This window comes from Trachurus trachurus (assembly GCF_905171665.1).
Source record: "Trachurus trachurus genome assembly, chromosome: 23".
Classification (NCBI taxonomy): domain Eukaryota; kingdom Metazoa; phylum Chordata; class Actinopteri; order Carangiformes; family Carangidae; genus Trachurus; species Trachurus trachurus.
The window spans coordinates 9,325,119-9,342,442 of NC_139912.1; the positions used below are offsets into that span (position 1 = coordinate 9,325,119).

Here is a 17,324-nt window from a genome sequence, read left to right on the forward strand (position 1 = left end):
TTAGGATCAGTTTACACTACGCCCGTGAAGAGCAATGCAGCTGAACAAAGACAACAAACAATCTTTGTCATGAACTCAAGACGTTTCAAAACTGCGAGCCAATGCTGACAGACTTGTTCACATTCATAACCTCTTCATGGGTTTGGACTTTCCTGTTTACAGTTTCATGCTTGAGGGCAGCTCAGATTGTGTCAGTCTGGTAAACAACAGTTTCATGTTTATTTCAGTAAACATTTAGACAGCAGTAGTGACAAATGTGAAGCTGAGGCAAAGCCAAAAAAAAGAAAGAAAGAAAGAACAAAAAAGCAGCCAATCAGTGTCCACATGTGTGCGGTTGAGAGCGTGTGGCGCTCACGCTGGGCGGGGCATCTCTCTGATATCAGCTATGTCACTAACCTGTTTCTGTGTGTCACTTAAATCTCCCTCCACTGCAGTGAGATTAGATAATGTCTGTCTAAGCTCAGCAATCTCCTGCTCTCTCTTGGTGAGATCCTCTGCCAGTCTTCCTATCCGCACAATCAGATCTGACAGCTGAGGCTCAAACGCCCCAAAGTCCCTCCTGATGGTCGCCACCTTCGGTTTGAGGTCGCTGGCGAAGGTCAGTGTTCTTATCATGCGAGCTCGGCCGCTCTCCAGCTCCCTCAAACGCTCGGAGATCTGATGGTCGGCGGTGGCCAGCTCGGGGATGCGTTTGCGGAGCTGCTCTATGGACTGAGTGTTGCGTTGGGACGCGGCTCGGAGATTGGTGACTCGGTCGACGCTGTTGGCCAGGACGTCCCCGATGCGCTTGACCATGCTGCGCTCCACCTGGTTGGTCTTGTCCTCCAGTTCTTCCACCTGAGCGAGCAGGGACTGCAGCTCAGACTTCAGGCCGTCCATCCTGCGCACATCTGTCCTCACCGACGCCACCTAGAGGGAGGATGCAGGAAATCCATTTGAAAAGTTGTTTCCTCCCAGTTGTTCAAAGGTTATCTGACTGGATTTTGAATGACAGATTGGATCATATTTTGAAAATGGGTTGTTCAAAACTAAAAATTGATTTTTAGATCGGATTAGATCATCCATCTTGGTTTTAATCTGGATTAAATCCTCAATTTGTGTTCAAAACTTTTTTGTGGGATCGAAATAACTCAGAATCAAAATATCTGGATTATTCTGATCCCAGTGGTCGGGTTGATTCAGGGTGGATTTCAGGAGCAAAATGTGATTTAAATTCAAATAAACAACATTTATAATGTAGTACATATATACATTTATATTTTGCACTTGATGATTTTTAAACCATTACAGTGATAAAGTAAAAAAATTAACTTTTGATTATTCCACGAACTTTTCCCCAACCACTGGATAATAAAATGAAGTCTGAAGTTTGAATTTTGAAATCTGAATTTTGAATTTGAAACACTTGGAAAAATATTCACCATGTATTTGACTGTAATGTACTGTATGTTTGATTTATTATTTCAACTGGTCTGGCTGAAATGAAACAGCACAGAAAACAATACATACACCCCATTCTCAAATAAAAACACTTGAGTGACCTCATGCTGGCTATTCTGCCTGTTTTTTTGTTTTGTTTTGTTTGCTTGTTTGCATACCTAGTAGCTTTCAGTGTGATATGTGGGAACATTTAGAGAACTAATTATCTGGATTTGGTAATCTTGAAAAGTTTTGTCAGGATCAGACTGATCCAATCCAACTTTGCTTTGAACACCTGGGATAAAATTAAGACGGATTACGTGATCCTGGATGGCAAAAAAAAAGGGATTTCAAAATCCTACACCTTTTGAACAACTGGGCCCTGGCGTTAAGTAGGATCTCTTCTGTGATCTCTAAACATAATAAACTATACACGATGAAGCTGAAAAGACTTAAAGGAGATATCAGTGAAATGTTTTTGTTAATATAAGTCCTAATTAGTCATATTTTCCGTCAGCAATCACTTACATAGAGTGTTTCGACCGGAACACGAGTCTCTCCGTCACTCTGCTCTGCTGTAACCCGAGGAGAAAATTTTCCTTGTGGGATACAAGTGTCATCCAATGAGGAGAGAGAACGGCATGAAGGGCTGTGTGTGCAGCCAAGGGATGCGCGTGAATGTGGTGACGTAGCACGAGGACCAATTGATGCCTGACAAGGGCGGGGGCTGCTAACTCATGGTGCGTTCAAAGAAACTCGTACTTTGTGTTTTTCCTTCCTGTGAAGTCATACCAGTTCGATCTGGTACGAGTTCACGGGTCGGAAGTTACGAGTGGCCGTTATAGGGAACTTTCACAGACAACAGGATGGTAAAAACACGAGCTACGGGTTACCTGGAACGCTACCAAGTCGTAGTTGTGACTTGAAGCTGTAACTTACGGTTTCAAAAGCCTGCCTTAAACGCAGCATTAGCCGAAACGGCCGCGAAGCTGATATCTGCTTTAAATGTGATCTACCTTGTTGGCAAAGTCCGTGCTGATGGCCGAGGTGCGCTCTTCGATCTGTCCCACAGCGTCTCTCAGCGTGCTCAGGCTGGTCTGCAGCTGAGCTCGTGTCTCCGTCAGCCCGGACGCCCACTCCTTCAGTCGGCCGACGTCCTGCTCCAGACTCTCCAGCTGAGGCCTCAGAGCCCCGCGCTGACCCCCGAGACCCTCCAGCATCAGCTGGACGCTCTCACACTGAAACAGCACAGGACAGCACATGATGGAGTGACCGGTGTAGATTCAAGGACAAGTGGAGGAGTCACACATAACTGTACATTATCATTCATTATCGACATTGAGAAGTACTGAAACTTTGCACAAATTTACACAAAGAGGTTAACAACATTTTATTAAATAAGTCAAGTGACAAACAGCTTTCCAACGGTGAAACTAAAATGTAACATTCAATATAAATATGAAGGTTTATGTATAAAATATATTTCTGAAACTTACAGAGAACAAATTCATTGTGATTCATATGTATTATTTTCTTGGCTTATTAATGAATAATATAGTTCATTAATGTCCATCAACATTTCCAAACATACACATACATGTCATGATGGTGATTCTTGTTTTTCTTAAATCCTAAAAATATTCAGTTTATTTTAAGATAAAGGTAAAAAAAAATAATTTTAATTCACAATTGTTCTTACAAAAGTATTCACTGATTGTCATAAGTTATTTTTTTGATGATCAACTGATTCAGGTTCAGTATAGTTACATCCAAAAAGACTGGCACAGGTGTTGTAATGTATCGTATCAGTGCAAATGTGTGATTTAGAAATAAAGAGACATATTTTAAGCGACTACGGAAGCCTAAAAGTGTCACTCCATATAAACGAACCACTAAAATACATCCCTGGTTTGTACCTCTGTGTATTACAGTGCATCTGTGCCTTCACACACATTAAACTGAGGTGCGCATTTTTAGAAAACATTACTTTTATAAACATATAACGCAGCCCAAATGAAAACAATGATATCATTCATTGAGGTCATCATGAAGCGGCTGCTCTGTCTCATCCTGTTCAAATTCCTCCCACTCCTCGTCTTCTTTCCATTCTTCATCTTCTTCTACTTCCTCTTCTTGTTCCTCTCCCAGGGCGTCTAAGATATTCTGGTTGTCCACCGTGTTTTCCCTCAGCACCATGGTGAGTTCACGGACCGCCTCTTTGACCACGGACAGCTCGTTCTTCATCTTCATGATGCTGTTCTGGGCGTGCAGCGTGTCCAGCTCCTGTCTGATCTGCAGGATTTCGTTCAGCGCCTTCAGCATGCTGTCCTCGGTCCCGAACACCTGCAGGGTCACCTCCTCCAGCCTCTTCTCCGCCCCGCTCAGGTCGCCGCCCAGCTTCAGGATGGAGCGCACGGCCTCCTCCACCTGCGGCAGCCGCTCCTCGCACTCCCGCGCCCTGGGGATGTGCTCCTGCAGCTGGGAGCCGAGCTCGGCCTCGCTCCTGCTCAGGCCGCCGATCTGCTCCTCCAGCTTGTGGATCTGCTTCGTGTTCCAGTCCAGCTGATCCTGCGCCCGCTTGGTGTCGTCCCCCTCCGTGCGCTCCATGGCTCGGGCGTTCCTCTTGGTGCTGTCCTCCAGCTCCTCCAGCCTCTCCGCCAGCGCCCGGGCCCTCCGCTCGGCCTCGTTCACCCGCTCCGTGGCCCCGGCGTGCGCCTCCCTCGACTCGGCCTTGAGGGCGGCGAGGTCGGAGGTGACGGCCGCCAGGCGCTCCTGCCACGTCTCGGTCACGTTGAGGAAGCGGGCGTTGACCGTCTGCAGGTCGCGGGAGGCGGAGTTCTCCTCGGCCTGCATCGCCGTGACGGCTGCGTGGAGGGTGGCGATGTCCCGTTGCAGCCTTGTCGCCAAGGAGACGGTGGAGAGAGCCTCCTGTAGGTCATCCTCGGAGGCGGCCAGCTGCAGCCGCAACACAAAACAGGAGGGCTGTTTCTGTGGGAGCTCTATGGTCCTCAGTATTTATATAAATGTACAATTTGTACAGCAGGAAATAAAGCTCATGCATATATATAGCATATATTCCACTATTTAGGCTGTATTTACACAGTTTACAGTTGTAATTCATTTATTTATTAATTATTTATGTCCATATTTGTGCACAAACTGCGCACCTTGCACGTCCATACACCCTTCATCTGTGCAATACTTTATTGTGCCTTAGAACTAACACTGTGTATAATTTTATGCTATTCTTGAAAATAACTGTATATATTCCTTCCTGAAACATATGTTTGTCTTACATCGTTATAATATTTGCATATTCTTTTACTTTTTTACCTTGTATGTTACAAATGCTACTGTAACAACCAAATTTCCTATATGTGGGAATGGGATTAATAAACAGTCTTGTATCTTATGTCTTAGACAGGGTCCTGTGAAAGACACGTTTATGTACCAAAAGACGCAAGGATGCAAGCAAAGATAATTTGTGCTCAATAATTATTTCTTTAGGCATGCAGAGGGTTTGCACATAAAATATATAGTATATGTTTTCTGCAACCCATATTGTTCAATTGGAAAACGTTTAGTGGGACTTAAAAGGTAAAAATATTCAGAATTTCACAAGAAAATAAAATAAAAACAATGTGTGTTTTTGTAATTTTGGATGAACTGACCCTTTAAGCCTCCATCCCTGCAGTAGTTTCCTGTTGTGAATAACTCAAACGCACCTTTTTGGAGACTTTGAGGACTTCTTCCTCCATGTCGAACAGACTTGAAGTCTTCCCGTGTAGAGATTTGTACTTTTCCTCGATTTGGGAAAACCTCTCATTCTGTTGCAGCACAACCCTGAAAACCCGGACAGAAAACACTTTATCAGTGACATGATGATGCACATTTGTAAAAGACAATTTCTAAACAATTAAATTGTTAACTTACCAGCTCATCGCTCCACAGGCTGCCAGCGACAATAAGCACAATATACTTCTAATATCCAGGCACGAAGACGTTTTATTTGCTCCAGACTCTGTTTTAACTTTTCGCGCCTCATCTTTACCATTTGAAGTCGATGTTTCAGCAACTTCATCGCTTTGTTTTTGAGTCTTTTTCCTCTGTTTTAGTTCACTGGGCATTTTTAACCACTGTTAGCGACTTTTACTATGAAGGAATTCAACGAGCCGAGCCCCCAAAAAACACGTCTCACGGTTATTCGTGGCGTTGTAAAGTAAAATACGACAGCTGTTTAACAGAAAGGTTCATAATTTAAGACATTAAAGTGGGGAAATGTACAAATAACAGCTTTGTTTATATGTTTAAACGCGATTAACGGCCATCTAGCTTACCCTGCTCCATGGAAAAAAAATGGTGCGTTCACGGGCTGTCTGAAAACTCGTACACACTCAAACTAGCCGGCAAAAACAAATTATTTAGAAACCGATAATTGTAACATGTATGTCTAGTGGACAGGCATTTTAAGCGACAATCATGTTTGAAACACTATTACAAATTTTCAACCAAAGAAAGTCTATATACAACTTGCTGGTTCAGATGAGCATCTGTGATGTTTTGGATTTTCCGACATAACAGGAAGCACCTTAAACGCCTCAGCTAGCCACGTAAGCGACTGCCAGCATTTGTCCTGAATGGGCCCTTATTTTATGACGTTTGACAGTAGCTAAACAATTAATCGATTTATCAATTAAACGATGAATAGAAAATTAACCTGCAGACATTTTCTTTAATCAAATAATAAGATGTATTGCTTCTCTCTGTTTTGTACAATTGTAATTGTGATCTTTGGGGTTTTTGTAAACAAATCATACACTTACTGTACGTTTTTCTTGTTTGTTTAATTAACCAATTAATCCAAAAACACATTTCTGGGATGTTACATAGCACATGCAGCCTTGATATTTAGACAAAGACAGAGGATTTTAGGCACAAGCCATTTATTTGGCATGTTTTCAAAAAAGCTTACTTACATCTTGAGTGTCAAAAATTGTCAAAATCTGATTATCAATAGCTTCCTATAAATGGCAATTCAAAGCCCTATACAAGATTGTATGTAGCAGTCCCAAGCCTACTATACAGTTATTATTGAGTGATTCTGTTATTCCATTTATTGTTTACATGAATGGGTCGTAGAAACCATCTGCTATGTTGTATACAGGCTGTTTGTCTGGGTTTTCTAATAACTTCAAGGGCCATGCACATTACACAAGCTGCTGTTCTTTTATGTTAACACTTAACAATATTCAACAACAGCATAAGACACAAACAATATTACAAAGATAAACAAAACTGAAGCGTTATACGGACGCATTGTCAACTTAGAGGCAAAAGTTCAACAGCAATACAGTACATTCAAGCAAAAGCTGCCACGTGCAATTTCTAACAAATTATGTGCAAAAAAAAAAACAGGTAACCAGATGACTCCACAATGTTTCATGATGCATGGTTATGAGATCTTTGGACTAAGGCGTATGGAGATGGAGTTAAAAATATTTGGTCATTGAGAGATGTATAACTCCTTCATAGTGTTTTAATATTTAACATGACAAAACAAACTCCTGAGACGCATGAACAGTACAGAAATTGCTCAGTAAAATAATCATTCTGTTCCCAATCTGGGATTCAAAAGTACTAGTGACTCAACTCGTACGTAAACTTAAGTAAATGCTAAAGCGCAAGCTGTAGTTTTTTTTTCCAATATCAAAATCATGGATAAGCTTCTTTTCTATTGCTTTTACAAATCAAATCCTAAACCACACGATAACACCACCTGTGGCGCTATCTGTGATCACTGCCTGTCTTATGTTTAACATAATTAAATACATCTCTTGGACCTTGGCAGTATGATACAGCAACTTAACATGAACTTGTTTTTTTTTTCCTAAGTGGACTTGTGCTGCTGTACAAAAACATCCCACTCCATCGGGACATTACAACCTTCATTATCGACCCATCAACCCTCTAAATTCAATACATTTACATAAAGGAACAGTTTCCTGACGAGAGTTAAATGTGAAGATTGATATCACGCTCATATCTGTTCATTTAATATGAAGCTACAAGCTGCAGCCAGTTAGCTTAGCTTAGCAATAAAGACTGTAAATAGTGTGGACACAGCTAACCTGGCTCAGTCCACAGGTAATAAACTCAATCTAACAACAAAACCTCTCCAGCTCATTATTTAAAATGCACAAATACAAGAGTGGTATGAATCTTCTTGTGTACTTTTTTCGCTGAGAAATCAAATGAGTGCAAACATCAAAAAAATATCTTTCAACTTTTATAGCTGCTTAAGGCTCTATGTCATCTCCTCCTTTTGGACTACAGATGCATGATGACCTACAAAAAACAAGATAATTGAGCTTATGCGTGAATGAGGCCGATATCAATTTACATAACGGATATTGTATTTAGTGAAGAAATATATCTGGTCCCCTAAGGCCTCATTGTCAGCTTTTGGTCCTGTCTGTGGAAGAGCAAATCTAAGTGCACTTTGGGGACGGAAAGGACACTTTTAAATCTGTGGCAATGTGCAAGACTTTAAAAAACAAAACAAAACAGGACGACACGACAAACTGCGTGTGATGAGCAAGTGTGAGTTAACCAATTAAGTGCTTGCAATTAACTTGTCACCACTGCTGCTTAGGTTCTGACCTCATTAACCAAAGAATTAGAAAGAAAAATCTTTACAACAATAGAAATCTCCTCAGACTGCTACATACAGCTTTTCTAAATATTTAAATCCCAAGACCGCAAAGCAAACTAAATGAACTGCAAACTGAATATCCTTCATAACTGTGGTATACACAGAAACTCCCTTCGAGATGCCCGCAGTGAAACAAATGTGCTTCAGTTATCTTGTCATCTTCTAACCACTGTGGTATATATATATATATATATACACATTGTCTAATAAAAAACTAGATGTAGATGTATACAGGATAAATCCTGATGTGTCACAGAGCACTGATTGATTGATCTTTCTTCTTCTCTCTCCCAGATAAGGAACCACCACTCACTGGGCGAATGATCATCAAACCCTGGTGATCAGAGGACGACGAGACTCTAAGAGGAGCCGCAGCATCGCTCAGGAACTGTAATGATCCTGAAAAAAAAACACAAAAGTATACATAATTAGAAGCTGACTTTATGTTATATGTTATATGTTTATGTCCATTAAAGGGATAGTTCATCCAAAATTCAAATTGCACTCATTATCTACTCACCCTCATGTCGACAAAGGGCTGGGAGAAGTTAACAAAAAGACACACCAAAAAACTAACTTCGTCCAAATTTGACGAACCAGGAAGAGGAGCTTCCGCTACAAACAAGCTTGAAATATAGACTTATTTAATTTTTTTCGGAACAATTTTGCATTTTGGGGCTTCAATACAAGACAGACATTACATATGAGCAGCATGGAGGTATTTGGATGTTTTTTGGTGTGTCTTTTTGTTACGAAGACAGTTGGTATCCATTTGCAACCCTTATATGGACATGCACTGCTACGCCGAGACCCCCTGTAACTCAGAGAAGCCACGGAGGACTCTGAAACTTCTCCCAGCCCTTAGTCGACATGAGGGTGAGTAGATAATGAGTGCAATTTGAATTTTGGGTGAACTATCCCTTTAAGATGTTGGTATGATCGTGATTCAAGAGCCGACCTGAATTGAGTTGACTACTCCACTGGCCATGACGGAGAGTTTTCCTGCCACCGAGCGCACTCCCATCTTGAGCTGCGACATGTCGGGGGCGTTGGGCAGCACGTCGGTCAGGCGGTACGAACTCCCTGCGCGCACAAGATAACGAAAGACATCCACAGATTTGTCGATGTTGAATTCAAAAATTGCAAAAAAAAAAAAAAAAGTACAGTAAACAGTGAGTAAAAAAGGAAGTTTTGGTGCAGCAGCGGCCTCTTACCCGTCTGTTTCTTTGGATCATCAAAAAGGTCTGCTGAACTTATAGAGGCATTCCCGGACAGTCGTTCCAGTCGTGTTTTGGCCTCGTACTAAGGAACAGAAACACAGAGGATGTTATACATTTTTGCGCTTGGCTCATACACATAACACCAACTAAAGGGAGCCGTGCCGTAAAGTTATTCTCAGTCTAATATAAGTAAATGAGTGTATACTTCATAGAAAACAATTTTAGATATCAGTGAGGTATCTGAAAAATTAAATGTGAAATTCTATGATGAAAAATTGGCTTTATGCACAGCTCCACTACTTCCTGAACTTTAGCCAGCTCCTTTATTTCCTGTCTTACATTATTGGATAAACTGACTAATCCAGGTGTGTCTGACCTCAACAATGGTCAGACACACCTGGATTATCGGTTTATAGTTAAACATGCATGATGCAAATCTACAATATTAATAATGTACTTTACAATACATATAATATGGGACTGTGTTGTTCTGTACCTCTGAGTTGTCTTGTTTTCCAAAGTACATGTCAGAGGAGATGGCTTTGACATCTCCAAACTTTTTCCGAGCGTCTCCAGAGTCGGTTACTGGGAGTGGTTCTGGTTTCCTCCTGGCTGTGGGCCTAAGTGATGGAATCAATATAAACACATTATAAACTGAATGACATTTCAAAACATTACTCAACAGCGCAGTAGGCTACAGTAACACAGAGTATGAGAGATCTAAATATTTCATTACCTCTATTCTGTGTTTCAGCTGAGATTCAAACACAAGCCTTAACATGGTGAGAGTTTTTTTCATGTCTCATGTCTCAATATGACACTGAAATCAAAATGTACAGCTCTGCTTATCACAGTTAGTTCATGATTTAACAATTACTTTTTTCACATAGGGCCGGGTTAGTTTGGATAGCTTTTTCCCCTTAAAAAAAAGAAATCATCATTTAAAAACTGCATTTTATGTTTACTTGGGTTATCTTTGTCTAATATTTAAATTTGTTTGATGATCTTAAAGGGACAACGAGGAGTTTTGGAAAGGCGAAGCGTTTTCACACTACATTTATGAGCCTCCGCCGCGCACCGTAAAGTTCTTTGACCGGCGCAAGACAGACTCATGTTTTCATTCATCAAGAATTAAAGTCAGAGGTTCGAAGACGATCACATACCGTCGTAGTTCCGACCATAAACGGCGATCGGCTGCGTTATTGCCATGACTCGCCACGAAACCAAAAGTAAGGAAACGCTGGTCGGCTCGCCCAGCATTTCCACCACCACTAATAATAACAAATTAACGATAGAGACAAAACAATATATTTATCGAAAAAGGACCCATTAACAAGTGTGGGTAGCGTAGATTCATCCATATTAACGTGAGACTTTTTTATAACCAAATAGAAACTCCTCGTTGTCCCTTTAAACAAATATGCAAAAGAGTAAGAAATCCAGAAGGGGACAAACACTTTTTCACAGCACTGCAGTTATGAAATCATTATAGAATTTAGAAAAACAAAATGATTGTGTGATTACACAACGGATCAATTACAAATTTAAATTCCTTTGTGGTGAATGTAACAACATTGTATGATAAACACAATATACTGTAAGTAACAAGAGCTGGATTTATATGAACCATGAGACACTGTCCCACCTGTCATCAAGTGAAGACATAGTGGAGGACAGGTAGAAGTCTGGCTCTGGCTTCTTGCTCTCCCTCATCCAGCCGTCTCCATCGCTTACACTGCCCCAATGCGAGGAGAAACTATCAGACACTTCTGTTTGTTCGTCAAACCGGGACAGGACCCTAAAGGGAGAACGAGTTCTGATTAATGTCACAGCTGGAAAACCATCAGCTGCTGGAGAAAACGGGTAAACATTCAGTTTTCAAATCTTCGCCTGACCTAGAGGTGAAGGATCCTTCATCCTCATCGTCCTCGGTGTACCGCCGCCCTTTTTTGGCCTTTGCCACCAGCGGAGTCTCCTGCTGGATGATGTGCATGTCCGACGTCACGGAGTGAGAAACTCCACTACAGAGAAGAAGAGCAGAGCGGGAGTCAACACACACAGGATCAGATACAGGATCTATTATAATATTTGCATCATCATCATTGTCGTCGTCATCGTACCTCCTCATACCCATACCCATGCCCAGTCTCTCAGCTTGCTCCTTCTTCTTCCCCTCTAATCCCTTAAACTTCTGCTCCTCTTTTTTCCTCTGCTGCTCAAGATCTTTGTAGGACAGTCGCAGGGATGGAGCGCTGAGAGCGGGGAGGAGGAGGAGGGACACAGATGAGTTAAAAAAGAAAAATAATAAATAAATAAAAGAAACAGAAGGGGAGCAAAGGAACAAAAAGAAACAGGTCCATCCAAAAGTAGCAGCTGGGTCATTTAAGGACTGTAGTTTCTGCAGAGGTGAACAGTTTTGAGGGAGGTAAACTGAAACCTCTGATCTCTCCAAGGAGGGTGAAAAAAAAACACTCCTTTTGGATAAGCAGATGAAAAGTGAGACTAAAAACACATAAAAGTAAAGACGCACGTACATAGACTCCTCAGGTTGTGTATTCTTCTTGGTGTTCGCAGTGGTCTCGTCTTTCTCTCTCATTTTGTCGGCAGCTTGCGCCTTCTTCTCCAGCTCTGAGAAGCTCTGGCTGCTCACCTTCTGAGCACCGAGGCCGCCCTTTTTAGAGGCCAACTGCGAGCAAGAAGGCACATTTTAAACAGATCACAAATATGCAGCGATACAACAAAGTCCGCTCTCACAAGATTATATACTTTGTACATACTGTTTTCTTGGTGGCGGCTGGCTTCTTCTTGAGAAGAGAGGACGGCTCTGGAAAGATCGGAGGAGAGTAAAGTTACATTATATCTTTAAAATTTCACAGTAACTAGGAAAGGAAAAAGGAAAAACACAAATATGAAGAATATAAAACCAACCCAGGTTTGCTTTTGGAGAAACACTCAGCATGTCAACACTTGGACCCTCCTCTTGATTACCTGAGGTTGAATGGATATGAGGAACCACAGACAGGTTGTTGGGATAAACACAACTAGATGCAGTTTTGTGTTTGTTCTGTGTATTGCATTATTCAGGAGAAACGGTGAATACCATTTTTGTCTTCGTCTTTTTCTAGGGTTGAACTCTTCTCTGATGTGGAGGCACTGAGACTCATTTTGGCCATGTTCAAATTTTCAGGAACAACCTGAGCACGAAGCAGACACAGATATTAAAGTAGCTGTGCATCCCAAAAGCAGATATGTAGATTTAAAGGGATAGTTCAACATTTTGGCAAATTGGCCCATTGCCAGAATCCCTATAATTTTTGGAGTAGGTTCGTTACCTTTAATTGTCGGTGCAAGCTATTTTTAGAACGGCGGAGTTGTTATCAAGGCGAATGCAGAGACTGCTTGCTGAAAAACTGCCCCCTGACGGGAACGCGCATCAGCGATTTTGCATGAATTTACCTCTAAAACAACTCTGTCTCGTAACGTGCCGTTAATATCTCATAGCGTGGTGAATGTGCAGGTCACAACTTGTCCACCAGAGCATTTTGGAGTTGTTGGATTGTGTATTTGATGAGTTTGATGAGGGAAACCAAGAAACCCCATGGGCCTCTGTAGCGTAGCTCTGAGCAGCTCGCGGCTCTGCTCTGCCATTCTAAAAATAGCTTGCACCGACAATTAAAGGTAACAAACCTACTCTTAAAACTTTATGGCAATGGGCCAATTCGCCAAAATGTTGAACTATCCCTTTAAGGATGAGCACACTGTTTTACCTGCGAATGGAGACTGAAGAAATCCACCTGCTTGTCCTCTGGTGACGTCGGTGAAAGAGGAGCCTGGCTGTCAAGCCACAACTATGTAGAGGAAGAGTTAAACTGATTTAACTGATCTGTGCACTCCAACACACTCTTCTAAGGAAGTGTGTTGAGCAACGATGTTATACACAGGAAGACAATTTATCTTTCACCTCTGTGCCGTGGCGCCTGGTCGCTTGCGTGGCTAAACTTTTTATCTTCTCCCTGTAGAGCTGAGCAGCTCGGCTGTTGTACTTGGTGTTGGCAGCACTGGATGTGCAGCCGTGCTGATTGAAAAAGGCAATCTGCCATAGGAAGGTCAAGTGAGATACAAAAAGCAAACACGCGTCAAACACAAACACAAAGCTGGAAGTACAACCTGTCTCTAACGTGCTGATGTTTTATGCTCAAGTACTCACAGCACTGGCATTGCCTCCCACTTGCATACATCTTAGCTGGAACCAAGACCAATTAAAATCCAGCTCAGTAGACCTGTGCAACACAGCAACGTTAGAGTTTAAAGAATCTGATTGTGACTTCCTGTGAATTATTGACAATTAGCAAATTTGCTGATATAGTAATCTTGCTTTTATGTCTTTACAGCTAGATTTATATCCATGCATGCCGTTGGTGGAGGTGGTTCAAAATACTGCCAGATTGTGACTAAAGGTTTCTTGGGTTCAGTAAGAGTTTGGACGGCAATAAAGTAACTCATGCAATTGTTGTGTTTAAATCTCAACTTTAGAATAGTGTAATAGTTTTTTAAAGTTTTCAATATGGATTAATCCAACTCAAGACTCCTATTGTGTTGCTTTTCTTAACAGATGTGTTGCCTTTCTCTTCTAATTCTGTCTCTATGCTTGTGTGTTCATTCATATTCTGCATGGTTGATACTTTAAATGTGAAGTTTTGTTTTGAAATTGATCAATTAATAAGTCCTGCCTTACCTGATGAAACTCAGATGTACCCCCAGAGACCTGTGAGTCCCTGAGCAGTCTATACATAGGAACACACCATAGGTGATGCTGGCCCAACTGGGGTTTTTGGCTGAACAGTCAAAGCAAACCTAGGAGAAAGATTGAAGGTTATAATTTGTCTCATTTTTTAGAACCAGGAAATTGACATTTCAATGTTGTGTGTTCTAGGTCAATCCATTATCCTCAGTTTAAAAATCGATAAACGAGACGTGGAAGCAAACTTTAGGCCTGTTCATACTCAAACAGAGAAGTTTGTTCGTTTTCTCGAGGTGGCAAGAAAAAGAACAAAGTCTTCTGACCCTGGACATTTCATACTTCACAGGAAACTCAAGTGCAGAACTTCAAATTTCTGACCAATCACACAGTAGTTGATGGACACCATACAAGAAAAAAGTTCTGTCCAGGTGATGTGTCAAGAACAAGCTGCAAGAACTCCCAAACCAGCTTTTTGAGACCACATTTTCAAGGTCTTGGACTTGTCTCGGTCAAGCTGGACTCTGGATATTTTCTCAGGGCCAGTCAAGACCACAGACGTGCAATTAACTTTAACGTAGTTGCAAAAAGTCTTTAATTGTTGCTGTTGGACTTCCCATTGTTGTTGCAGTTTATTTAAAACCAAAAATAAAAAAAAAAGCAGATGGTGTATTGTGTGACTTTTAACTAGGCCTAGGTGACATTTAGTATCCTATTCCCATTCAGTACTATACCACTTTGACTATTAAAGCAGATATCAGCTTCACGGCCGTTTCGGCTAATGCTGCGTTCAAGGCAGGCTTTTGAAACCGTAAGTTACAGCTTCAAGTCACAACTACGACTTGGTAGCGTTCCAGGTAACCCGTAGCTCGTGTTTTTACCATCCTGTTGTCTGTGAAAGTTCCCTATAACGGCCACTCGTAACTTCCGACCCGTGAACTCGTACCAGATCGAACTGGTATGACTTCACAGGAAGGAAAAACACAAAGTACGAGTTTCTTTGAACGCACCATGAGTTAGCAGCCCCCGCCCTTGTCAGGCATCAATTGGTCCTCGTGCTACGTCACCACATTCACGCGCATCCCTTGGCTGCACACACAGCCCTTCATGCCGTTCTCTCTCCTCATTGGATAACACTTGTATCCCACAAGGAAAATTTTCTCCTCGGGTTACAGCAGAGCAGAGTGACGGAGAGACTCGTGTTTAGGCTGAAATACTTCATGTAAGTGATTGCTGACGGAAAATAGGACTATTTAGGACTTATATTAACAAAAACATTCCACTGATATCTGCTTTAAGTGTAGATCAACCCCAGGCTGCACATTTAGCAGAATTTGGTACCATTTCAGATTAAAAACCATCGTAACAAAAAAACAAGCGAGGCTTAATGGTGAATAATGACAGATTAGAAAAATGAAATAAATTCATAGTAGGTGTGTGTACATAATCAGTAATCTGTATAATTGGCAGGAATAGAGGGACCTAAAATAACATTTTGCTTAGTTCCCCTGTGACAGGTGGGTGCAGGTTACCATAAGTCAGCCACTGATCCTAACAGCTGTTCATGAAACAGGGTCAATTGCGCAATAAATACAACTGTTACTGATGCAACAACTAGCAGAGTATCTTTGAGGATGACACTGGACATTTCTGCACTGCTGTCTTGCATTTTTTTATGTGTTTGTTTGGTTTTTACACGTGGACCAAAGGAAAGTTGATCCCACTGAACAAAAACGAGCTAACGTCAACTGTCAAGACGTTCAGCGTTACGTTCAGTTACGTTATGCTACGTTATGCTACGTCTGGTTACAGCAGTCAAGTTTTCTCACAGTTTTATTCTTTAAAGGCCCCATGGCATGAAAAATGTGATTTTGGTTATTTTTTCGTGCTTGGGGAGGTCTCTGGGCCACGTATCTACTGCCCCATGCATCAAACTGGTCATAAACGGAGAAACACACACCGCCCATTTTTAGGAACTGTCTCTTTAAGACGAGCAGATAGCACTTCCTCCTTTCTGTGATGTCACACACAAGGTAACTCCGCCCACTGCGACAAGTTGTTTTTTTTCAATTTATATGAATGCAGCTTAGGTTTCAGTTACTTGCCTGTGATTGGCCCGACCACATGCCACTCAAAAACAGTGAGCCAATCAGAGGAGAGGTTCTCATTCTCTCTTCTGATTGGCCAAATGACCTGTGCCTGCTAGAGCTCCAGAAAGAGGCAACAGAAAGGGGCAGTAGAAACGATATTAAGCAGATCACAGGTACTCAAAACCAATGATACATCTTGTTAGGGATATCAGCAGGGAAATAAACCCAGAGAAAAGTGCACAGCATGGGGCCTTTAACACGTTACTAGGATACAACTGGAGACATTATTAACACAAAAAAACACCCTTTTTCTTTTAACTTGACGTTTATTTATGTATAAATGAGCTGCTGGTAAGTTTTAAGCTAGCCCTGCCTCGACGTTTCCCAAAGTGCGACGTGTCAGGTTTCTAGTTTCTACACGACTTCCTCGTTAAAGAGCACAAACCGTCTTCATGACAACAAAAAAAACCCTCACTCACCTTGTTGGTGGCAACCGAGCGCAGCCGCTTGAAAATGGCAGAAATGTCCTGTTTGCCGGGCTCGGACATGGTTCCGTGATGCCTGTGGGTGAAGTCTGGTGGTGACAGGAGGAGGAGAGAAGCGTTAGCTCTGTGTTTTTCCTCAATAATAACTGAATGCGACACGTCAGTTCGTGGAAGAGGAGGGGGAACATCATGGTCGGCCTCTGATTGGATGAAAATGCCCCATGGTTATGTTATTGTAGCAAGGGATTGTGGGTAATGTAGTTTACTCCTATGGATACTTTATTTGTCACATACACAAGTCAGAGATATAAGAGAATAAATAGAATAAAAACTATAATATAATGTAAAGTTTGTAGATTTTTTTAACACAAGTATTTTTTGTGAGGCGCATTTTTTATACAATATATTTACAAACTTAATGGCAGTCCAAATTCTCTAGAAATATGCATGAGTATGAGAGTATGAGTCCAAGCAGCGACTGGTTGCTGGATTGTTTGCTTTTTTCTTTGTGTGCTGCTGGGACAAACTTATTTCCCCCACACATATTAATAAAGTATAATACTTTTTTTTTTTTTCAAGTATGTTGTATTACATCTAAATTATATCACATCACTCATAATATTAGTGCGTAAAAACAACAAGTTGCTCAGGAAAATATTA

The 17,324-nt window shown here is 41.5% G+C and overlaps 2 protein-coding genes across 2 annotated transcripts; both read right to left on the bottom strand.

The window, feature by feature from the left end:
- Positions 1–268: 268 nt before the first annotated feature.
- Positions 269–5,500, bottom strand: ikbip (IKBKB interacting protein; the record flags this gene model as incomplete). The annotated part of the gene is made up of 5 exons (XM_083999385.1): positions 269–909; positions 2,436–2,657; positions 3,454–4,374; positions 5,145–5,327; positions 5,471–5,500. 5 exons carry the CDS (start codon positions 5,498–5,500, stop codon positions 352–354), a joined length of 1,914 nt encoding a protein of 637 aa, XP_083855511.1. The 3' UTR covers positions 269–351.
- On the bottom strand, positions 5,466–16,802 carry arfgap3 (ADP-ribosylation factor GTPase activating protein 3). Its single transcript, XM_083999863.1, has 16 exons — positions 16,659–16,802; positions 14,087–14,205; positions 13,559–13,631; positions 13,313–13,444; positions 13,119–13,199; positions 12,452–12,545; positions 12,280–12,339; positions 12,129–12,175; positions 11,886–12,037; positions 11,472–11,603; positions 11,247–11,372; positions 10,997–11,149; positions 9,848–9,971; positions 9,346–9,433; positions 9,090–9,214; positions 5,466–8,530 (listed from the first exon to the last, which is right to left on the bottom strand). Exons 1-16 carry the CDS (start codon positions 16,725–16,727, stop codon positions 8,513–8,515), a joined length of 1,593 nt encoding a protein of 530 aa, XP_083855989.1. The 5' UTR covers positions 16,728–16,802; the 3' UTR covers positions 5,466–8,512.
- Positions 16,803–17,324: the final 522 nt, after the last annotated feature.

What these genes read in the sequence shown, in the direction of transcription:
- arfgap3 (XM_083999863.1), bottom strand. Translation starts at nt 16,727, where the DNA reads ATGTCCGAGCCCGGCAAACAGGACATTTCTGCCATTTTCAAGCGGCTG. An exon ending in CCAGGCGCCACGGCACAGAG is followed by an intron (nt 13,200 to 13,312) that starts GTGAAAGATAAA and finishes TCCTCTACATAG; the next exon opens with TTGTGGCTTGACAGCCAGGC. An exon ending in TGATCCAAAGAAACAGACGG is followed by an intron (nt 9,215 to 9,345) that starts GTAAGAGGCCGC and finishes TTGTGCGCGCAG; the next exon opens with GGAGTTCGTACCGCCTGACC.